This window comes from Rhincodon typus, chromosome 14 (assembly GCF_021869965.1).
Source record: "Rhincodon typus isolate 14 chromosome 14, sRhiTyp1.1, whole genome shotgun sequence".
In the NCBI taxonomy this organism is placed as follows: domain Eukaryota; kingdom Metazoa; phylum Chordata; class Chondrichthyes; order Orectolobiformes; family Rhincodontidae; genus Rhincodon; species Rhincodon typus.
The window spans coordinates 42,761,896-42,787,524 of record NC_063345.1 but is presented as its reverse complement, the minus strand read 5'-3'; the positions used below and the strand labels follow the sequence as shown (position 1 = coordinate 42,787,524).

The 25,629-nt window shown below is 39.8% G+C and overlaps 1 protein-coding gene across 1 annotated transcript in view; it reads left to right on the top strand.

Moving 5' to 3' along the window:
* Nucleotides 1–25,629, top strand: part of LOC109935445 (exocyst complex component 1-like) — a 109,579-nt gene that overhangs the window by 50,311 nt on the left and 33,639 nt on the right. Inside the window, exons 8-14 of the mRNA XM_048605323.1 lie at nucleotides 2,282–2,475; nucleotides 3,821–4,048; nucleotides 9,111–9,243; nucleotides 17,212–17,321; nucleotides 19,159–19,308; nucleotides 20,604–20,706; nucleotides 24,027–24,154. Coding sequence (XP_048461280.1) covers nucleotides 2,282–2,475; nucleotides 3,821–4,048; nucleotides 9,111–9,243; nucleotides 17,212–17,321; nucleotides 19,159–19,308; nucleotides 20,604–20,706; nucleotides 24,027–24,154 — 1,046 coding nt within the window. The remainder of the gene's footprint in view (nucleotides 1–2,281; nucleotides 2,476–3,820; nucleotides 4,049–9,110; nucleotides 9,244–17,211; nucleotides 17,322–19,158; nucleotides 19,309–20,603; nucleotides 20,707–24,026; nucleotides 24,155–25,629) is intronic.

The following is a 25,629-nucleotide window of genomic DNA, read 5'->3' as shown; positions in this document are numbered from 1 at the left end:
TGCTCATTCAGAGAACAAGTGCAGACATGATGGGCCAAATAGCCTCCATCTGCATCATAATAATTCCGGGATTCTGTGATTCCATAGCATTGTGCACCTGCCAATCATGGTAGAGAGTCCAGAGTCCCATACGACTTGATTCTATTTGTCACTGGGATAGGATACAGATACTTGTAATCTACTTTTCAACGTTATACTAAGAAGGACTGTAATGTTTAACTTTTAACTTTATTTCTTTACTTTTTTACACTATACTAGGAGTGACTGTAATGTTTAGCTTTTAACTTTATTCCTTGTTTCTTTCTACCTTGTTCTTAAGTTTTTGTATCTTGGTGCTTGTACCTAGATGGCACCATGTATAGTAACATTGAAAACTTTTCACTGTACTCCTGTACTTTTGTCTAATCTAAATCTAATGTGGAGAAATATGCGTCACTGACATCAGGGAGTCAGGAATTGGGAGATTTCCCACAGTTCACTAATTGCCCTTTGAAATAAGTCACTGGCATAAAAATTCAAGGCCAATGTAACCTGATGGTCATCTATTCCTTCTGAGTGCAAGATCTGCTCCAGCAGATAACGCATTTTGGCGATGGTGGCCCTAGACACCCTTAGACTGTACCAACACTGTTTCATAGAACTGTAGAAAATGATAACAAAGCCTTTAGGTACGATTTCTGGTCATTCACCTCCTCTCTGGGAAAATGTTCATCTGGCTGCTTCTTCCTCTGCAGCAGTCACTGGAGATTTCCGCTCTTGCTGGACTTGATGACAGCATTGTAATTACTCTTTCCTTTGATGCTGCCTTGGACTATGAAGCAATGCCACATGGAATCCTGAAACTGTTATGTCCGTACCAGGTGTGTGAGCCGATAATCTTTGGGGAATGTTAGAAAGACCGACATTTCAGCAATGATATTCCTGAGCCCTTACATCAATCAGAATGAAGTATCACATTATTCTTTGACATAATGTGTCATTCACAAGGCAGCCAATGTTATGCCTTGCTAAGGAATGCTGAGATATGCAACCTTATCCAGATGTATATTGCATAACCAAAGTTTTCATGCTCCATTGGGTGACAGAAATTCTGGCATGAGTCTACAATAATAGCCCCCTTCCCAAAAAAAAGGACAACTTTGAACATCATAGACCATGTCCTTGCATTCTTACTGTTGGAGTGAGTATTTTGGGGGTCTTTGGTTTAATTTTACTATGTTACGAATAGAGAGGTTGAAAGGCTGATTTGGTTGAGCTGTCTGTTTCCATATCGTAACAACAGTATTGAACCATATCTTTGCAGTGAGTGCCAGCTCAGTTCTACAAGCTTAAAACCTGTTCCCATCATTTTTGCCAGGTTTGATAAACAGTGATTGACCTAGAACATCAGGCTGACTTATAGTTACAAAGTCCTCCTCCCAGCAGTGGTACTGACATGGACAGTCTGCCCAGGGACTGCCTTGTACCTAATGACCAGGTTCTTACTCACAATCACATGGATACTTTGTTCCCATGTGTCCAGTTTTTGTTTTACCTTATCCTTCTAAATTTTAGTCCATGCCCTGGTCTCTCCAAGCTATGTTGTCTGCACTTCCAGGTGGTTTGACTTCATAAGGAAGGGAACAAAGAATCAGTTGATGCAGCATGAAAAGAACATGACCTTGCTTTGGCAGCAGTTTGTTTTGACATCTAAGGCCGGTTCAAGCTGGTCACAGATCATCTTCAGTATGTAACCTGGCAGCAGATCCAGGCAATTGACAGCAACATTGTCACAATATATGTCCAGATCCTCCTACCAGCATAGGGAGCTATCCGCAATCGAGTTACTGATTGGCACATTTCAATGTCCAGAACTACATACGAAGAGATCTACTACAGTTTGGGGTAGCTACTACAGAATTTCAGTGGGAAAAGCCACTGTCTCAGACCATCTTGCCACAGCACACTGATTAGAAACTGTATAAAATCAATATATATGACATGAACTGTACATTGTAAATGTAAACTGTAAGTATGGTGAGACACCTCAAACTATAAACTGTATTTAAAGAACTGATCTTGTTTGCATTGCAATTAAAGTCACTTTTAATTGTCATGCAATGTACTTGTATACATTCTGTGAATAAAGTCTATCTTCTGGAAGAAAACATCTTATAAGGAGTAAATAGTGTAGCAAGCATCTGGGCACAGCTTAGGGAAATTCAAGGAAACATTGGTTTTAATCATGAAACATTTGGTTGCATGACGTAATAGAAAGATACAAAAATGTATTGTATTCCAGAAAGTCTGCGCCCTGCAATGGAGCAGCAAGAAGGAGGAGCAATTGCAGTGGAAGAAGAGATCGATGGTTATCAAGAATTGACATCAAAAGAGGCATTTGATATTGAGAAGTTAATGGAGCAATTTGATCAGTCTATTTCCAACTCAGAAGCTTTTGCAGACAAAATGAGTAAAGATCTTCATGTGTTAGATGAGGTAATTATTTTGTAAACTAGCACAAAGAACTGTTACTTTCAATAATTCTACAATGCATGGTTATAAATATGATGTATGAAATTAATTATTGAAATTAATGATCAAACTTTGTGTTCATCATGAATTATAATCCTCACTAGTATAGTGACTAGAAAACCATAACCCAAATATGTTAGCCACTGGCATTACTGGCAATGTTATACAATATTATCATACAAAATGACTAAATATGCTACGAGTATGAGAATGTGTAACACAGTTGTGCACTGATTTGCCATTGTATTCATTTTCACGATTGTCTTGTTATTTAGGATTTGTCTAAAGAATTAATTAAGTTTAAATGTCGGCACAGAAAGTTGCACAAGATTTTCTTACTGTGTTAATTAAACATAATATTCATCCTTAGGCAGTCAGCACATATAGTTCAAATGTTGCATGTTTCTGAGTTAAGAATATGGATGTATTTGAATTTTGGGTGTTCACTATGAAAAAAAATTGAAGGTGGGTCCTGAGAAATTATTATAGAAATAGACTTCATCCCTAAAGAACCGTTTTTTTTACAGTAGGTTCTACTACAGTCTGAATTGTTCTAGTACTTCGATTTCTGAAGGCCTGTGCAAAAAAAAAACAATTTACACTAAGCAAAGTATATCAAGCTGCATTTTGTGAAACTGTTTTACACACAATAGCAATTTTAAAGGCAGCTTCAGAGTTCTAGACATACTGAAGAATATTGAACTAATGTTTAGTATTCAACCAGCAACACTTAGTTTACTGTAACTGCTTAGCCTTGTTAGCTGCAATGGAGGCAGAAACTTAAAATGTTAAATATTTTGGCTTTATTCTATTGCAAAGGAAATACTTGCACATGCTAAACTGTATTATCAGTGAAGAAACAATACCACAGTAGACTAGAAATAGATTATGCACTGTTTGTACATAGTCCATCTCTTGTTTCTTTCTTCTTTATAACAGGTAGGTTTTTTTTTAGAAACCTTTCATCTCATCTTGAAGCTCCATTTAAAACTAGATGCAATATTGAATGTGTACTCAGATTACCTATTCCATACAGTTCTAACAAATTTCTAATTGAAAATTTTACTTACTTTTAAAATTGTCCAATGGTTATGGTAGATGTTCAAAATTATACAAGAATTTGATGTTGCAATTAAATCATCAGTTCATTCACTATGAAATAGGGAAGACGTGAAATAATTACTGTTTTTCAGTAAAATACAATATCTTTATCATCCAAAATGTATGTGGCTGTGCGTACATGTTTCCAATCACAGTATACATTATAGATTGTGTAGGTACAAGTAACTGTATTATGTTTGTACTTCAGGCAAACATACAATCCATCATTGTGTCTGAGAAGCAAGTAACTGAAATGATGGAACTGATTGATGTGGCTCTTGTTGAAGTGAAGAACATTGAGCAGACCCTTCAAACTTATGAAGAGTTGCTGCAGAGTGTTAAAGAACAGATGGATCATATTCACCAAAGCAATTACCAATTACAAGTCATTGATTGTAACCAACAAAAACTTTTAGAGGAAGTCATTTTTCTTGTGGTAAGCAAATCATGTCAGGTAAGAGAGCTAGTAATGATTCAATGAGTTAGTAATTTGAAAATTATCTACCATATCTGGATATATGTATGCCTGTTTTCTCTTTCTCCTGCTGTAGCCAGTAAATTATTGACTCTAATTATGGTTCTGTGGTATACGAAAGACCAATAAATTGCTTGAAGTCTTCAAAAGCTGTTGTCAAAATATAAAAATTAGGTACTGTCATTCTATCACAAAAATAAAATCGTGACCAATGTGAAATGAAAAGCCAAGTTTTTCATTTTTGTCTTCTTAATTATTCAGTTTCTGAATTATTTATTTCTCTTATCGAAGATTTGAGCCTGTTTCCGACTCGGATCTGGCAAAAAATACACTCTTGCCTTTGAAGGAGTTATACGTTCAAATTTCTGATCGAGAGCCTTCATGGCTAAAGCATTCTAGACCATGCTAGGAATCCATACAACCAGTAGCAACATGGATCATATTGAAACCCCTCTTTTATCACGAGCTGCCATGTTCCAAGAGTTAGAACCCTGAAAGCCAACTTGACAACTACTGAGAGAAGTGTATAAATTAAATGGATGAGGGCTACAGGTGTCATGTTGGCAGTTGGGTCAATAGCAGGGATAGGCAGGAATTGGATCCAGTGCTGGTTTGAGGAATCAGGTCAAGTTAGGTTCGTGGGAAGTATCAGTGTGAGTGATTGTGAGTTACTTTTATAGTTACCCAGTAGCTATGCTTATGTTTTATTCCATCCTTTTTCCTGGTTCACTGGTCAGGCCTGTTAGTTAGTCTTCAACTCTGACTCAGAGTTGGGACCTTTTGGAGGCTTCAAGTACAGGTTAATTGCCCATTGAAAATTTAAACATCCATGAAAATTCCCACATTAGCATTACGATGGGATTTCTGTATAAACTCGACACACATTGTCCAAGGCATGTCTGACCTCCGATTATCTGGACACCGGGAGATCTGGGTCAGTAATTGTGAGAAAATGATCAGACCCAAGAGGTTGAACTTGACAGAATTCATATGCTGCTTCATTAAAACATAAGAAAAGGAGCAGGTGAAAAACATTCAGCTCTTTGAACCTGCTTTTGCCATACAAGAATTGAGAGCAGGGATAGGCCATTTAAACCATCCAATTTGCTCAGCCATTCAATAAGATCATTTGTGATCAAATTGTGACCTTAATTCCACTTTCAAGTCTGTATCCCTCGACTCACGTGCTCAAAAATCTGTCTAACTCAACTTTGAAAAAATGTAATGAACTAGTTAACCCCTTTCCAAAGACTAATCTCCTTCTAAAAGGAGAAATTTCTTTTCATTTCTGTTTTAAATGGGAGACCCCTTATTTTAGAAGTGCACCCCCATTCCCTCATGAATGGAAACATTATCTCAGTATTTACACTGTGAAACCCCCTAAATATTTTATACATTTCAAAAAGATCACCCTAAGTGTATCTAAGTTTAATAAACAAAGATGTAGCCTATTCAACCTTTCCTCATAAGATAACCCTTTCACTCCAGGAATCAGCCAAATGAACCTTAAGTAAGGAGACCAAAATTGTATACAGTACTCTAGGTGAGCCTCATCAATGCCTTGTACAGATGAGGGAAGACTTCCCGTTTTTTATACTGCAAACCTCCCCTTTCAAAGAAACATCAGCATTCAATTTGCCTTCCTAATTATTTGCTGCACCTAGATGCTAACTTTTGGTGATCGATGTACAAATACACCCAAGACCCCTCTCTACCACATCATTTGACAGTCCCTCACCATTTTTGGACATTTTCCTATAGTATAAATCATCTATTAATATTTTTCCACTCACTTAACTTAACTAGATCCCTCTGCAGCTCTTTGCGTCCTCCTCACAACTTGCTTTCTTACCCACCTTTGTATTGTTGGTAAATTTGGCCCCTTCACCAAGTCATTAATATAGATTGTGTTACAATTCCAGCTGATGTTATTACTTGACAAGTCAGATCCCAGACTAAAATCTAGCGTGATAGCTCCCGATGTGGCCTCCTTTATAGCGGTGAGACCAAGCGTAGACTCGGAGACCGTTCCACAAAGCATCTGCGCTCTGTACGCGACAAACAACAGCACCTTTCGGTCACCAACCATTTTAACTCCCCCTCCCACTCCCTGGGTGACATGTCCATCCTGGGTCTCCTCTAGTGTCACAATGACACCACTTCATATTCTGCCTTGGGAGGCTACAGCCAGATGGCCTAAATGTGGAATTCACCAGTTTTAAAATCTTCCCACTCCCGGCCTCAAATGTTCAACCCTCCCTCTCATCCCGGCCTTCTTGACCTGACACAACCTGTCCATCATCTCTTCCACCTATCCACCCCACCCATCCCACTGACCAATCCCCACCACTTGGCTGCCTGCACTCACTTATCACCATCCGACCTACCTTTCCCAGCCCCACCCCTCCTCGTTCTATTTATTTCCCAGCTCCCTTCCCCCTCCTCATTTGTGAAGAAGGGTCTTGACCGGAAACATCAACTTTCCTGCTTCTCGGATGCTGCCTAGCCTGCTGTGTTCCTCCAGCTCCACACTGTGTTGTCTCTGACCCCAGTATCTGCAGTTCTTGCTATCTTTCTTGATAGATTATATTATGTTTTAACAAGGTAGACTCTGCTTTCTACCACAGACGTGCTACATTTGCAGTTTACTAATCTGCTTGGACCTTTCCAGAATCTAGAGAATTTTGGATGGTTACAGCCAATGCATCCACTATCTCTGCAATGTTAAGACCATACTCTGGGCAAGGTTTCAAATGTGTTACAATTCAAAGATGAGATGTTCCCAAATTGTTAAACTCCCAGGTGAGAAGGGATGAAGTGCTCCCCTTCTTTATTCACCCACTTCTTCAGCTGGTTGCAGTAAGGTTAATCTAAAAGATATCCCTTCACTTTTGCCCCAGATCCAAATGAGCTTATGTTTTAAAAGTAGCCAATTTGACCAGCTTTCCTGGATTAACAAAAAAAGGAAGACTGCAGAAAGCTACAAAGGAATTTGGGATTTCTTGTTTATAAATCACAAAAAGTTAGCGTACCTAAGTTCATCAGATAATGGGGAAGGCAAATAGAATGTTGGCCTTTATTTCAAAGATAATGGCATATAAAAACAGGGATGTCTGAAAAAAACTACAAGGCACTAGTCAGATCACAACTGAACAGTTTTGGACTCCTTATCTAAGAAAAGATTAGTAATAATGGAGGCATTCCAGAGAAAGTTCACTGGGTTGCTCCAAATTATGGAAGGTCTGTCTTATGAGGAGAGGTTTAGTAGGTTGGGCCTGTACAAATTGGAGTTCAGAAGAACGAGGGACAACTTTATTGAAATATACAATATTCTTAGGGGACTTGACAGGGTAGATGTGGGAAATTCTAGGAATAGAGGGCATAATCTCAGAGTAAGGGGTCACCCATTTAACGCAAGTGAGGAGGAATTTCTTCTCTCTGATGGTAATGAATCTGCCACATTCTTTACTGCAGAGGACTGTTGTGGCTGAGTTGTTGAATATATTTTCGGCTGAGTTGAACAGACTTTTGATCAGTAGGAGAATCTGGGTTATGTAGAAACTGCAAGAATGTGGACGTAAGTATTATCAGATCAATCATGATCTCATTGAATGGCAGAGTAGGCTCATTGGGCTGAATGGCCGACTTCTGCTCCCATGCCAGCCAAAAGTACAGAAACCTGGTCCATGCTTTTTGTTAACTGAGTCTAAAAAGTGGTGAATTGGAGAATTTTGCATGCTTTGACAAAATCTTTAACTTATATGATGACTCCAAAAACAGTGAGGCTTGATTTCCAGTAGTTTCAGGCAGGTCATTGCTGATATCTGTAGCCTCCTGGAAGGAGTCTTCCTTCATCATGGATCAGTTTTGTATATTATTGCCCAAAACCATCAAGGTGACTGTTACTGAAGGAGCATAGCCCCATCTTTGGTTTCGGCCTCTCCCTGAGTTTGTGTGCTTTCATCTGCAAGTAATAAGTATTAGAAATCGATTATTTGGAGAGGAGGGAATGTTTGTGGATGATGACTATGGGACATGGATTGAGATGAGGCAAATATGAAGGGTAGTGTGAGCAGTTTGGGATGTGAAGAGGTACCTGGAGAAAGAGGAATGAGTGTGTGTTGTTTAGAATGCTGCTGTCCAGGAGATTGTGCGAAGGACAGAATACAGGACTTGGCATCTGACAGTGTTGTGCCACTTACATTTCCTGCTCTCCTGAAGTCCTTTGATCCTTTTACTGCATGGTCTGCAGTTGGGAGAGACTAAACTGTTCTGCTGACTTCCTTGCATATTCACATACACATCTAATAGTTAGAGTGGCAGTTTCTTGAACCTAGCTTCGAGAGCACTCTACAGTAAAGAATCAATAGATTCACTGAACATTTGGCGAGCATTATCTTAGGTCAGTACTCAGATTCTGCAGCAGCACCTGAGTGAGAATGAGAGACCATGCTGAGTAACAGCTTTTATGGCTGCCAGCTCCTTTCCTGTGGTTGCTGCAGCCTCAAGAATTCATGTTATGGTCAATGATTCTGACCCATATTATGTCCCTTTAATTATAAATCCTTCCTTTGTCATATTCAGTATGTGAACTTGTCCACGCTTTCTGATCAGTCAGGGGCCGTAGCAAAGCCCTCATCTTTGACACATGGGTTCCTGACCTTCCTGCTGCATATGGGTCAATTACCTTAAACATCCAGAATATTTCAAGTTGGGGAATAATGAAAACCACACTAAATTGAATGTTTGTTTTTTACAATCTGAATTCTTCATGCAACATTGGGGCATATCATTAGCTTAATTTAAAAGCAGGATGAAGGTCATAAACCTCAATGTCAGCAGGATTGCGAGCAGGGATACTTATACTAACTTTCTGGTCCATCACGCAATAACACAATCCTTTCTATTATTATTCAATGATTATCTGATGTAAGCTCAATCATGCATTGGTCAATTTAATGTTACAATATTTGATGTGAATATTTTGATTGGTTCTTTAAAATAATTGTTGTTATTCTGATAGCACAAATTGGACCTTGATAAAGAACATCAACATGCATTAAGAAATGGTGATCTGTGCACACCTGAGAATTCGCAGTCTTGCATTGTTGCTGTTGAAGCTCTGAATAATTGCATGAATGTTAAGTTATTTCCAGGTATGGCTATATTTTCTCTCTTCTGTTGTTTACCTTTTATGTAGCTTAAAGCTGTCATAGGTGCTTCAGCTATTCTACATTTGAGTTGTATTACTGCCATTTAAACTGCTTTTCACCACTTTCAAAATCAGAAACCGTCTTGAGGCAAGATGGGTCTGTCTCAACTTTGCTCATAGCTGATAACAACTTTTCAAAATGTGGTAAGTTCACTAATGTCCTTTAGGGAAGGAAATCTGCCTTCCTTACCTGGTCTGGCCTACATGTGATTCCAGCCACACAGCAATGTGGTTGACTCTCAGTTGCCCTCTGAAATGGCTTAGCAATCCATTCAGTTGTACCAATTGCTACAAAGTCTCAAAAGAATGAAACCAGACAAATCACCAGGCAATGGCAGAAACAGTTCTGTTGACCGTACAAAGTCCTCCTGACTAACTTCAGAGGGCTAGAGCCAAAATTGGGAGAGTAGTCTCACAGGCTAGTCAAGCAACAGCCTGACCTAATCATACTCACAGAATCATACCTTACAGACAATATCCCAGAGAACACCATCACCATCCCTGAATATGTCCTGTCCCATTGGCAGGGCAGATCCAGCAGAGGTGGCGACACGGTGTTATGCAGTCAGGAGGGAATTGCCCTGGGAGTCCTCAACGTTAACTCACAGACCTGATGAATTCTTGTGACTTCAGGTTAAACATGGACAAGGAACCTCCTGCTGATTACCACGTACTGTACTGCCTCTGCTGATGAATCAGTACTCCTCTATGTGAACAACATTTAGAGGAAGCACTGAGGATGGCAAGGGCACAGAATATACTCTGGAGGATTTCATTGTCCACCACAAAGAGTGGCTTAGCAACAATACTACTGATCGAGCTGGTTGGGTCCGAGCTGCTAGACTGGATCTGCAGCAGATGGGAAGGGAACCAACAAGAGGGGAAAAACATACTTGTCCTCATCCTTACCAATCTGCTGGCTGCATGTGCATCTGTGTGTGATGGTATCCGTAAGAGCGACCACCGCACAGTCCCTATGGAGGTGAAGTTCCACCTTCACGTGCTAAATGGGACAGACTTCGAATGGATCTAGCAACTCGAGACTGGACATCCATGAGTTGCTGTGGGTAGAATTGTACTCCAGCATAATCTGTAACCTCATGGATGGCATATCCCCCACTCAACCATTACCATTAAGCCAGGGGATGAACCTTAGTTTAATGGAGAATACAAGAGGGCATGCCAGCAGCCGCACCAGGCATACCTGAAAATACGGTGTCAACCTACTGCAACTGCCAAACAGGACTACTTGCACGCCAAACAGCAAAAAGCAGCAAGTAATAGAGCAAAGCAATCCCACAACCAGTGATCAGATCTAAGCTCTGAAGTCCTGCCACATCCAGTCATGAATGATGGTGGACAATTAAACAGCTGGAGGAGGAGGATCCACAAATATTCCCATCCTCAAAAATGGAAGAGCCCAGCACATCAGTGCAAAAGGTAAGGCTGAAATATTCGCGACAATTCTCAGCCAGAAGTGCCAAGTGGATGATCCACCTCGGCCTCCTCCAGTGCTCCTGAGCATTACAGATACCAGTTTTCAGCCAATTCAGTTCACTCATTGTGATATCAAGAAACAATTGGAGACATTGAATACTGCAAAGGCTACAGGCCCTGACAACATTCCAGTAATCGTGCTGAAGCACTGTGCTCCAGAACCACCCTCTCCCCTAGCCAAGTTGTTCTAGTACAGTTACAACACTGGCGTCTACTTGACAATGTGGAAAATTGCGTAAGTATGTTCTGGACATGAAAAGCAGGATAAATCCAATTCAGCCAATTACTGCTCCATCAGTCTACTCTCGATCATCATTAAAATGATGGAAGGTGTCATCAACAGTGCTATCAAACAGCACTAGCTAAGCAGTAACCTGCTCAGTGATGCCCACTTTGGGTTCCGCCAGTGCCACTCAGCTCCTGACCTCATGACAGCCTTGGTTCAAACTTGGACAAAAGAGCTAAATTCCACAGGTGAGGTGAGAGTGACGGCCCTTAACATCAAGGCTGCGTTCGACCAAGTGTGGCATCAAGGAGCAAAACTGGAATCAATGGGTATCGGGGCAAACTCTCTGGCAGTTGGAGTCATAACTGGCAGATAGTCTTGGTTGTTGGAGGTCAGTCATCTCAGCTCCAGGACATCTCTGCAGGAGCTCCTCAGGGTTGTGTCCCAGGCCCAACCATCTTCAGTTGTTTCATTAATAACATTCCGACTCCTGAAATACTGAAGCAGTCCATGTTCAAATGCAACAAGATGTGGACACTATCCAGGCTTGGGCTGACAAGTGGCAAGTAACATTCACGCCACACAAATGCCAGGCTATGACCATCACCAATAAGAGATAATCTAACCACGGCCTTTGACATTCAATGGTGTTTCCATCACTGAATATCCCACCAATATGCTGGGGGTTATCATTGACCAGAAACTCAACTGGACTCGCCACATAAACATAGTGGCTACAAGATCAGGACAAGAGGCTAGGGATACTGTTGTGACTAACTCACCTTCTGACTCCCCAGAACTTTTCCATCATCCTCAAGGCACAAGTCAGGAGTATGATGGAATACTCCCCACTAGCCTGGATGAGTGCAGCTCCAACAACATTCAAGAAGCTTGACACCATCCAGGACAAAGCAGCACACTTTATTGGCACTAGCATCCACTCCCTCCATCACCAACACTCAGTAGCAGCAGTGTGTACTATCCACAAGATGCAATGCAGAAATTTACCAAAGATCCACAGACACCACCTTCCAAACCCCACGACCCCTTCCATCTCAAAAGGCGAGGGCAGCAGATACATGGGAACACCACCATCTTCAAGTTCCCCTCCCAGCCACTCACTAACCTGACTTGGAAATATATCACCATTCCTTCACTGTGGCTGGGTCAAAATTTTGGAATTTCCTCTTGAATGGCATTGTGGGTCAACCCACAGCAGGTGGACTGCAGTGGTTCAAGAAGGCAGTTCACCAGCACCTTCTCAAGGGCAACTAGGGTCAGCCAATAAATACTGCCCAGCTAATGACATCCACATCCCACAATGAATTTTTTAAAAAATCATAGTTCCAATTTGTTCTTCAACATTAGATCCTTGTTTGATTATTTTAAAACCAGTTTGGGAGAACTGAGAGATGTAGTGAGCTAATTCATAAATAAATCCGTGAAGCACTTTGAAACAAGTTGACGTTGACAAAGATGTGGATAAATGTATTTCTGTCCTCTACCTCAGTATTTTGTTGAGTAGCTTTCTCTTCTATCTGACCTGGGAATGTATTTTTGTCTGCATTCCTTGGCCCTTACCTCGACGAATATACTTTTAAAAAAAAAAGTGAACAAAGGCTAAGAAACCCCAGGCCTTTGGCCCTTATTTGCATAATGATATCTATACTTGGTCAAGGCAACAATGGATATTCCACATTTGTCTTAGGCAGCAGTTGACTAAGTTGTGAGAAAAATTAAGAGTCCTTTATCCTGATTTGGTCTTGCAGTGCAAAGAGAGTGACCCTACCTCTGGACTAGAAGCTCCAGGTTCAAGTGCCCTCTCAGGACTTGATAGCCACAGGTGTATAATAACATGGCTAAACAGATTGGTTGTCAATATGCAAGTCCTTCTGATACACCAATGACAAGTGGCAAGATCTAAAGAGTTCCATGGTTAGCCAGTACTATGTGTAAGTCCAGCTAACAGCCTTCCTACGTTAAAAGATTCCATGCACAAGTTCTTATCTTGAGAATGTGTCATTCTTGTTCCAAGAAACTACCACCCACCACACACACACTCCTGATTGATATCGACAGTTGAAAAATGTGGATGTTAGGACTGAATCGTGATACATCTAATGGCTTAATAATTTGTTGATGATCATCAGTTGACTGCCTGGTTGATATTACTGTTTTTTGAGACACTAAAGGTTATGTACATTAGTAGAACTGCACACCAAAATATACCCCAATCCTCTGAAGTTTTAAAGAAAACCAGCAGAATTTTTTCTAACATAATTTATTTTAACCATTTATTTGCTTAATGTACACAATAAATCAGTGAAGAATCTTTTTAAAAAGTAAGAAATTTTGGTTAAACATAAGGCAGACTGTTACTTTTGCGGAGTGATTAACTGTTCCCTAAAGAGGATCACTTTCTGAGTTTTATCTATGTGGCACTAGATTTTTGAGGAATACCTACATTAGTAAGTACAACATTTGATTGGGATAGATATTTCAAGTTAGAAGAGATTTAATTTACCTTTCAAAGATGGCGTATTTTTAAAATATTTTGTAGGTCTGCTAAACAATGGTTCTGCTGGGTATAGAGTAGCTGGCCAAACCAAACACTGGTGAATAAAATCCGGATTAGATGCAGCATTTTGAGGTGGTACAGTACTTAGCTCAAGGAGGCATCTGTGGCTTCAGGAGCCCAAGCAAAACTGGAATCAATGGAAACTGGGGAAGATCTCTGGTTGAAATCATCCCTGTCACAAAGGAAGATGGTTGTGGTTGTTGCAGGTCAGTCATCTAAGCTCCAGGAGTTTCTCCAAGAGTTCTTCAGGATAGTGTCCTTAGCCCAACCATCTTCAGCTGCTTCATCATGGATTTTCCTACGGCATAATGTCAGAAGTCAAAATATTCACTAATGATTTCATAATGTTCAACACCATTCTGAACTCGTCAGATACTAAACTAGTCTATGTCCAAATTCAGCAATATCCAGGTTTGAGCTGACAAGTGGCAACAAACTTTTGTATCACATAAGTGTCAGGCAATGACCATCTTCATGAAGAGAGAATCTGCCCATCACCACTTGTCATTATCATCACTGAATTCCCCACTATCAACATCCTGAGTGTTACCATTGACAAGAAAATAAACTGGACCAGTCATAAAAGTACTATGATTTCAAGAGTAGGTCAGCAGCTTGAAATCCTGCAGTGATAGCTCAACTCCAGACTCCCCAAAACCTGCCTAGAAGATATGAAAGGAATTTAATGGGATACTGCCCACTTATCTCAATGAGTGCACCTTCAATAACATTCAAGAAACTTGACACCATCCAGGACAAAGCAGCCCATGTGATTGGCACCGCATCCACAAACGTTTACACTCTCCACCAACAAGGCTCCTTAGACAACATCTTCCAAACCCATAACCACTACCATCTAGAAGGACAAGGGCAGAAAATTCAAGGGCACACCACTACCTGTGTGTTTCCCTTCAAATCAGTTACCATCATGACAGAAATATATCACCATTTATTTAGTGTTGACTGGTCAAAAACCTGGAACTCCCTCCTTTAACAGCATTTTGGGTGTTCCTGCACTAAATAGACTACAATGGTTCAAGTAGACAGCTCACAACCATCTTCTCAAGAGCAGCAAAGGATGAGCAATAAATGCTGACCCAACCAGCATCCCATGATTGAATAAAAGAAACATAGTTGAGATTATTAATTTTGACTATTTATAATATGTTATCTACGTGCACCTTTTGCTTTATTGTTTTGGGATACAATTTTGTTTGGATATGAAATCATATGACCTCATGCAAATTATTTCCACTTTTCCTTAAGTTTAATTTTTTGTACCTTCCCACATTCACAGGCAGAAATGCAGACAAATTATCAATAACCTCCTGTTTTTACTGCTTGCATTCTTCTTACTTGGACAGAATTCCAGCAGTGACATTTTCACACTTATGAATAGGAGCTGACACTTCAATTGTGGTGGAAGTAAAGCCAGGTTTTTGCTGATTTGTATCTCCATTGTTAGTATCACCGTAGATAGGAAAAATCGTGTAAGCTAGTTTACCAACTTTCCCCATTTTTGAAACACCCAAAGTAGCAATATCATACTTTCCACTGGTATCAACAACTTAACCTGGTGCTGGTCAGGATCATTGTGTGCTCATCACAGACGATATTGTTATTAAAACTTTGCAAAGTGGAACATAAGCTGTACTATATAATTGTATATAAACTGTAATGCAGTACAAGCTGATAAGACCATAAATTCTAAACCCTAAATAGGTAACCCTAAATAGTGATTCTTCATAATGATCTATTTTTACTATTTCACCTACACAAGAGGAAAATGAATCTTCCCATTTAACAGCAGCTGTAGTTTGAAGATTTTTAGTAGACAGTTATGACAGCATCATGTTATTCAGACAAGCAATGCTGTAAGTTGATGTTTAACTTAAAGTTTTGGCAAAAATCTGTAACACGGGTTGTAGATGAGGTTGTTGACTTGCTCGCTTGTTTGTTTTTGTTCAGACGTTTCGTCACCATGCTAGGTGGACCCTCCGATGAAGCAGTGTTATTCTACTTTGTTTGGAATTTATGCTGTCCAGTCCATTATGGTGAGTACTGTCATTTCCGGTTTTGATCTGTATGGGTTTGTATATGGGGTCCAATTCTATATGTTTGTTAATTGAATTATGGATGGAGGACCATGCCTCTAGGAAATCCCACGTGTGTCTGTGTTTCACTTGGGCTACTATGGTTATTTTGTCCCAGTTAAATTGATGGCCTTCATCGTCTGAATGTACCGATATTTAGGCGAGTTCCTCATGCCGTTTTGCTGTTAGCTGATGTTCATGTATTCTGATGGCTAGTTTCCTTCCTGTCTGTCAGATGTAATGTTTGTGGCAGTCATTGCATGGTATTTTGTAAACGACGTTTGTTCTGCATGTTGTGGGAATGGGGTCTTTAATCCTTGTAAGTGTTTGTTGTAGAGTGGCTGTGGGCTTGTGGGCCACCATGATTCCTAGTGGTCTTAGGAGTCTTGTTGTCAGTTACTATATGTTCTTGATGTAGGGCAGTGTGGCCAGTGTGTTACGTCATACTGTGTCCTTCTGTTGTTGTCTGTTTTGTAGACATCTGTGGATGAAGTTGCGGGAATATCCGTTTAAAGCGAGGATCTTGTACGAGTGTTCTTCCTCTTTCCTGCGTATTTCTGGAGTGTTGTAGTGTGTCCTGGCCCATTTAGATAGTGTCCTAATGCAGCTTTGTTTGTGGACATTGGGGTGGTTGTTGTGGAAGTTGAGGTACGTAGACAACACATTTGTCATTCTTAAATGCAACAAATTAGAAGAGACCCACCACATCATCAACAGCATATTCCCAGGGATTAAATTCACAAGGGAAGAAGAAAACAACAATCAACTTCCGTTTCTGGATGTTAAAGTCGAGCGATGGACAAACAGGGATTTCCAAACCTCAGTATACAGAAAAGCAACCCTTACAGATCAAACCCTCAACTTCCACGGCAACCACTCACAACATGTAGAACAAACGTGGTTTGCAAAATAGCATGCAACGACTACCACAAACATTACCGTAGACAGACAGGAAGGAAACTAGCCATCAGAATACATGGCTAGCTCGTGCAGCAAAATGGCACGACGAACTCTCCTTAATATCGGTACGCTCAGACAATGAAGGCCATCAGGCCATAACTGGGATAAAGTAATCATAGTAGCCCAAGCCAAACATAGACATGCACGAGAATTCCTGGAGGCATGGTTATCCCCCCATACTTCAATCAACAAACATATAGAATTGGACCCCATATACAAACACGTACAGATCAAAACTGGAAATGACAGAACTCACCATAACAAACCGGACAGTATAAATTCCAAGCGGAGTAGAATAACGTCGCTTCATCGGAGGCTCCACTGATGATGTCACCTAGCATGGTGACGAAACGCCTGAACAAAAACAAGCCAGCTCGGCCAGCAATTCAATGACCTCAGCTGATGTTTAATATTAGAAGCTTGTGCCTAGCACTTATTTTTAATCTAGAGTTTGCGTCAAAAAGAATTAAAGTTAGTAAGATAATTGTGAAACCAAATTATTTGTACATATAGTTATCAACAGTATTCAACTTCACTTTAAAATTCTGGTTTTATTAGGCCATCGGAAACTGCAAGGTGTGGTGGAACAATTAATAATGTTTGAAAACTTACGGCAGCAATTTGAAAGTCGATTCATACGGCATATTAATTCTTTATTTGTACTACAGGTAAGTGCACTGCTAAATAATATTGCTGGTTGGTTTCTTGTGATAGAATCTGATGACAAAGACTTTATAAAGCTTACTTTGTTATAAGCAATAGTTTCAAGAGTATATTATTGTTCATTTGTCCATATTTATTTTGGAGAGAGTTCATCAGATGAAAGCAAACCAAATGCGTTGAGAATGATTTCTGTTCTGTTGGCTGCATCAGAATATCATCTTTACCTAACGTTTCTTTACCAAAGTTGATTAGATGCAGATGTGGTGGTAAGCTCTTCACAAACAATCTGGGAACCATTTTCTTTCTTTTCTGTTAATAATGAAATGAAATACAAATCCCTATTTTGCTTTTACTGAATAATTCCAAATCCAAATGTTTAGTCAGTAATCCATGTCTAACTGCAAACAGCATGATTAAGTCTCCCATGTCAAATATTCAGCATTAAAATATTCTGATAAGTCCCTGAATGTTTTCATTATAATTTGGAAAAACTAAGATTAGATAATCAGTGTTTATTCAGTTCTAGTTATAGCATTGATTCAAGCTGACAAATTGATTTGACATATGAGTTTATTATGGCATGTTAAGCAACAATGTTTGCTGGTTGCAGGAGACTTTTTGCATTCATGAACCAAAGTATTAAATGTGATAGACTAAGACCTGTCTTTTTTTTAATATTTATTGGATGTTTTGATCGACTTTTTTCCCTCTTGTTAAGAGTTTGGCTCTTATTTGATATATGGTTTCAAAAGTATTGATTACCCTGCAGTAGCCGAACAAATTGGGCATTATTCATGAGAGATAAATTATTCTAGGATATTGTCCATTGATGCCAGCAGCCATGATTAATGGCTCAGCCTCATGAATGTCATAATATTATCTATTTGTAGATAGTTTAAAACACAGGTTGGTGCATATCTCTCATGAATAGGAAATATGAATGATTGTTTTACTTGCCCACAGAAATGCTGTTCCAAATTCATTTGTTGTATCCCTTTAAATTCCTTTACTGAAATCAACTAACTTGGTATATGTCAAGACTTCAAGTTCCCTTGATCTGTCTGATATAATACAATATAGCACAGGAACAGGTCCTTCAGCCCAACATGAAGATTCCTAATCCTTGTTTAGACCCGCTACTTATTGCCCATACACGGTTTCTATCTCTGTATTTCAACTCCCGTTCATGTGCCTATCAAGGTACACCTTAAATATTGCTCATGTGCCTGCTTCCACCACCTCCACTGACAGTCCGTTCCGGGCATCAACCACCATCTGTGTGAAAGGTTTTCTCTGCACTTCTCCCCTAAACTTTCCCTATCTCACCTTGAACCTGTGCCATCTTGTAATTGACCTTTCCACCCTGGGAAAAACCCTCTGAATACCCACCTTATCTTTGCCTCTCATAATTTTGTAAACCTCTATCAGGTTGCTCCTCAGCCTTCATCTTTCCAGTGAAAAGGATCCGAGCTTATTCAATCTCCCCTTGAAACGAAAACCCTCCAGACCATGCAACATCCTGGTAAAACCTTTTCTGCACCCTCTCCAAAGCATCTATGTTCTTCTGGTAGTGTGGCGACCAGAACTGCATGCAATATTCCAAATGTGGCCTAACTAAAGTTTTATACAGCTTAATTTAAAAAAAGCCAAATACCTTATTTATCCATGAATAAACATGTTACTTATTTGATTGTGTTTTTTTTTCTTTTGGAATGTTCATTCATACAATTGTTTAGTTTGGCTTGAAATATTTGAAAATCCTGGAAGGGGTCAATTAAGTGTCTTAATTTCTGTTGCTAAATGTATTAGAGCCTTAAAAATGCTATTTCCATTGTGTTTAAGGGAAATGACCAAAACATTGGCTTGCTGCAACAATCGGGAGAGCTAATTTTTCCCAAACATAATATTTTTCAAGATGAATTATTGCCATATAGCCCTCTAATGGCTTGGATTAAAAACAACAGCCCTGCTATTTTTACTGATCTATCAAAGGTATGTTTCTTGGCTATTAGAAAAAGGTTTGGAAGATGTATGGACTGGGAATCATTTTTGATAGTGTTGATGCATGATTGTTCAATTTAATTCCCTGATGTTTTTGACTTCCTTAATTGAGACGTTAACTTCTTCTCTGAACAAGTTGGTTTGAAAAATAGGTTAATAATTTCATTTAAAAATTAAGCTGGTTTGGCAATCTGCTTTTGGAGGGGAGGAACACAACATCAGTAAGCAAGGACTGTAAGATCAAATCCAATCTGTCCAATGAAGGGTGATATAGTGGCTCTGAAGAATGACTGGAGTCAGCAGCCATTGAAAGGAAGCAGAAAGTGAAGCAAAGAAACGATCATTCAGAGAAAAATCCAGAGCAAGATGAAAGTCAGAACGAGCAGATCTGGTTTAGAATGAAATTTCCTATGAGGATCAGGAGCAAAAGCAGGCATGGCACTAGATTAGAGGTAGACAACAGAGCATAAAATTTCCACAGAAAATAACCGTGATATTAGAGGAGATTATAAGGCCCAGAAGCCATTGAAGGAATGGACTTTGACATAAGAGATGGTGAATTTTCTTCTGGAATCATAGAATCCTTACAGTGCAGATAGAGGCCTTTTGGCCCATCAAGTCTACACCAACCTTCCGGAGAGCACCCCACCCAGACCCACCCTATACCCGTAACCCCACATTTACCATGGCTAACCCACTAGCCTGCATATACCTGGAAACTACAGGGCAATTTAGAATGGCCAATCCACCTAATCTGCACATCTTTGGACTTTGGGAGGAAACTGAACACCAGACAGAAACTCACACAGATTTGGGAGAACGTGCAAACACCACACAGTCACACAAGGTGGAATCGAGCTCAGATCCCTGGCACTGTGAGACAGCAGTTCTAACCACTTAACCACTGTGTTGCCGATCTAGAATCCACATATCTAAAAAGAATATCTGAGAGACAAACACCACATTGACGTTCAATCAGAAGCTTAGTGTGTGTGTAAACTATGTCTTGTTCCATATATTATTAATTCACAGTCAATACTTATAAACTTTAGACACATTAAATGTATTAAAATGCTGAAGAAGAGCCATGTAAAAATCAAAATGTTAATTCTATTTTTTTCTCCACATACACCACCAGACTTGCTGAGTTTCTCCAGCATTCCCTGTGTTTGCATTATCTAACTTAAACACAAGGGAAAATGTGTGAAGCACTATCAAATTACATTGAAATTACTAATGATAAATGTCAAATATTTCTTTCTCCCTAATTCTGTTGCATTTTTCAGGTGTATTCAGAAAGCATTAGAAAACTTTATGAAAAACAAACCAAAGAATTCTTTGATCTGGTGAAGTTTAAGTTAACCGGAATAAAAGAAGGCATGAGATTCAGTAAGTATGAGTGGCAAACTACAAAACAGGAAACTCGTTTTTGTATAGCTGCGGGGTAAATCACACAAAAAGTATTTTACTTATGATTAACCTAGGTTCCAAAATTCAGTTGTGATTCTTAGCTGCAAATTTAGCTTGTATCTGTAAAGCCATTTCTGTGAAGTAGACACTTCCTTGTAATTGTTCCTTGTTATAAACCTCTCAGGTCATTCACAGGCCAAGTATTATTGTTTGTAAATTACTGTTTCCAGGCCGTGATTGCTTTTCTCATTTTTTCTTTATTAACGGTAGTTTTGGTTATGAAGAAAATTGTGATTCATTGTCTTCAGAAAGTTTTGATAGATACATGTTACACACAAGAATTAGTTTACATAATGGATTTTTCTGTGGGTCTGAAGGTATATTGATGAAAGTATAGTTCTGAAAAAATGAAGAAATTGCAAAATGGGAGGAGTCTATTTTTGGTACAGTGGAGAAATGATTCATCTTAGCCTTCCCCTAAGGTTACCACCATCATATTTGCCAGCCTGTCCACATGATATGAAGAACCAGATGCAGGAAAGATGAACAATAAATGATGACTCAGAGGCATTCACCACCTGTGAAACAATTTTTAAAAAAACGGTGGGCTGTATTTTTCACTCCTGAGTGTTGATAGCTTGAGTTGGGAAATTTCCCAGACTTCTGCTTCTGTCTTGGTGTAAAAATGTCCAAAATGGTGTAATTTCTATTGAGGAAATTGGCGACAGGAGTTCAGGTAAATGATGAAGTCAGACCGGCCGGTCCCAGATGAAGATTGAAGGTGGTTACAAGGGCCTGTAAGTGCTGAGGCTAGCTGTTTAGAAAGCCTGCCTTAGCTCTCTTTGACTTTGTCCAAGCTGCTTTTTTAAAGCTTGCACCCTCTAGCTTTCACCACCAACCCCCCACAAACATTCCCCACATCCATACGTGTTCAACCCATATTTCCCTCAACCTGTTCCCTATGCCCATACATGCCAGCATATATAAACTCATGGTTTGATGGTGAAATCTCCATGCCCACATATGTCAACTCATACCAACCATACCTCCTCATCACTCACTGCCATGGCCCCTTGTCACCTCCAATGGAAAATTTCCTGACTATCCACTATGGGCAGACCTGGGAGCAATGATGACACAAAATAAAGTTCTAAATACCTATCACGGACTATACTTTATAAAAAGAACTCTCATTCATTAAAGGCCATTCAATACACTAAATCCCCTCAAGTCCTTAATTGGTTATTAAAACAAACTTTTATATTAATGATCCCATACCAAACAGCTGATTCTTTAATTACCTCTTTGAGCTATCACTTAGACTTGGAATTTACAGCACATGTCTTCTATTGTGATGATAGATTGGAGAAACCACTAAAGATCTAATAATGCCATTATGATAGCACTCAAGGTTAAGTCAACAACCATCTATCAAACTGTTATTGTACCTACCTCCAAGGCTCATGTCCCACCACTCTAACTGTTGCCTGCACAGCATCTTCACTCAGTCGCTGTCATGCACCCCAATCATGATACCACTAATCCTGCATGTCCTCTATGCTACCTAATCACTCACTCAGGAGACTTCCTCACCTGAACCAAAATTGACAGCTGTGCCACCCACTTTCATCTCACTTAATACCCCTCTTGCTCTCATTCCAGGAAGAAAATAGCCCCCAGTAGTGCAGAAAGTTTCAAGATAGGTGGTGGGCTGTGTGACATTCAATTTTTCACTCTTATGTACATATCATCCTGACTCTGACCATTCCCCAGCTGAATGGTTGACTGACTGTTTCCAAGCCCCTGATTGATATTAGCCCTTGACCTACTGTGTTGATATGCCCTGAGCAAAGGCTAAGGCCTACCTACTAACAACCATACAAGGTTCCTTACTTTATGTGTGTGCTAAACGGCAAGCAAGACAGAAGTAAGATGACCCTCGTCTCTCTAGGTAAGGGGGGCAAGCAACACAAAGGATGGAGGCTGTGATCATCCAGATAGGCTCAGAGTGAGTGTATAATATGACAGTGAGCAAAAGCCCTAGAGGTTCAGCCTGATGCAGTCCATTAGCTGAGTCATGGCCCTGAGTGCAGTGTCCTTACTGCAACGTTACAGTGATAGTTGTCAGTCCAGTTTGGAAGTGCAGAAGCATGCTATACGTGGGTCAGAGATATGCCATGAGCCTTCTTAGAGGATGACATTGTCCATGGATATGGGTTGTGTGTGACCAGAATCCATGGAGTATGCTCTGAGGTGTTGCAGTCCAGTGTCCAACATGGAGGTCCTTTGGAGAAAGCAGTGAACTCATAACCTCAGGTACTCTGGTTTCCATGTCAAGTTTTCTCAATGTCTAGCTTGTTTGATGAGTTTGTTGAGATAGAAATCTGAATATTCGTGAGGTGAGTTTGACTATCAACAAGGCATCTAACAAGCAATAATTCTGTTAATTGGGAACTCACTGCCAATGAGAAACTTGCCATGGCAGTCGTGAAAAGCACAAATGATAGACAAAGATTATCTTGATGTCAGGATTGGCTTTTTCAGAATTCCTGTCTAATTCTGCCACAAATTCTGTCAAACGCCTTGTTATTCAGACTCCTACAATTTCCACCAAATATCTTGTTTTCATGTTGATCATCTGTTATGTTTGTTGACAGTACTACCACATTAAATGGAATAGATTTAGAACAGATCTAGCAACTTAAACCTCATTCCGCACAGCATTAACAGTATACAATAGACAGAGATAAGCAATCCCACAATCAGCAGATGAAATCAAAGCTCCTGTCCTGCCACATCCAGTCTATGGTGGTGGTCTATACAATACATAGCAGGGGAAGGAGTATTTGCAGAGGGCTGTTGAGACTGAGTCATTAGAAATATCCAAGGCTGAGATAGACAGATTTCTAATCAGTAAGGGAATCAAGGGTTATGGGAATAAAGATTATCAGATCAGCCATGATCACATTGAATGGCAGAGCAGACATGATGGGCTGAATGGCCAATTTCTGCTTCTGCATTTTATAGTCTTATGCAGTGAAGCATAGTGATGTATCAGGAGAGAGTGATGAATGCTCATGTGATGGTGACAGTGTCTTGGGCGAGGGGACTATTGGGAAGCAACAAGGAGAATGAGCATAGTGATCAGTTAATGGAGATGAACACTGGGACTACAGCAAAGACAGAGGATGGTAAGCAGGCATGCACAGTTGTTCCTGTCCGGCAGCCGGCGTTAGAAGGAAACATTTAATGTAAAATCCCTGATTTCTTTTTTTAATTTTGTGTGCTACGATTTTCAGGAATTCAGGAAAGTTTTGAAAAGCTGACTGCTTCTACATCCAACCTACAGAAAACACTTTTCAGAAATTCTTTATATGAGCATTTAGGATCAGAAACTGACATTGCAGATCGTGGAATGATGGACAAGGTGCAGCAACAATCTCTGTTCTTATTTCTTAGTTTCATGTAATAATATGTTAGATTCAGTCCGTGAAGGTAGCTTTAAAAAATTGATATCCTAAAATAATGCATTGGTACAAAGAATGTTGGGAGGTCTAACTATGCAGTGGATATTGTCCCTACCTTTGAGTCATGAACTCCAGATTATGCTACTTCTCTAGGAGATGATTGCCAAGGAAGGTGAATGCACGGAGTGGCCAAATAAGTTAATAATCAGTTGTGAATGCTTCTCACTCTTGCAATGGCAAATAATACCATCAGGACTGATACTTGGTAGCTACATGATGGAAAATAAGTTGGAGCCTCTACCATCACCTTCCATTGCTTCAGACTAAAACAAGTAATTTGTTGTAACAAATAATAAGTGCATATTGCCACAGAAACCCTGACTCCCTTAGTGTTTTGTAATACACACCGCACAGAGAATGTTGAAATGTCACCTCTTTATTTGTAACATTGTAATAAGGTATTTGTGAAATAGCATTAATAATCAAATGATTGCTTCAATTTTTGCTGATAGTCCTAAACTTCTTGATATATTTATTAAAGATTGCAATGCAATTTAAGAAATCCTAAGACAAAATTACTTACAAGTTATTGTGATATGTTAGATCTTATATGCATGTTATATAGACTAGTGGATCTCAAGATATATCAATGAGAATTTTATAATGTAACCCCAATATCATTTCCATCCTCCAAATTGGAAATTACTTCTTTGTGATTTTTGTTTACCCTTGGTTGTGCTGATTAAATAATCACCATTTATCATTGGGACTAGAATTGCTTTTTTCCTTTGAATGAAGGAACAGTTGGTGGAAGAGGAACAAGAACAGTACCCTCAACAACAGAGATGAGCAGTAAGTGGGCCTGTTAGTAGGCAGTAGTTAAGGCAACCTCTTAGAAAGCCATAGCCAGCTCAGAGGAACCGTGGACCAAGAGTCAGTTCCTGAACATTTCTGAGGAAGACTACATCAAGAGGTTGTGCTCCGTCAAGCAGGCTGTTGATCCTCTATGCTGACTCTTGCAGTAGTTCTTGCTGCCTTCTGAACCAGGAGGTCATATTTTGCCCTTGAATGCCGAAATCAGAAACAAACCTACATTACAGCACCTAATGATGACATTTGAAGATGTGGAAACACTTTACATTTATCTTTCTCTGGGGAAATTTTATAGAGCTGAAGGGGCCCCAGCTACCAGGTGGAGAGCTGCAAGTGACATATATTGAGATAACAAGGTGTAGAGCTGCATGAACACACCAGGCCAAGCAGCATCAGCGTAGCAGGAAAGCTGACGTTTCAGGCTAGACCCTTCTTCAGAAAAATTTTCTGAAGAAGGGTCTAGGCCTGAAACGTCAGCTTTCCTGCTCCTCTGATGCTGCTTGGCCTGGTGTGTTCATGCAGCTCTACACCTTGTTATCTCAGATTCTCCAGCATCTGCAGT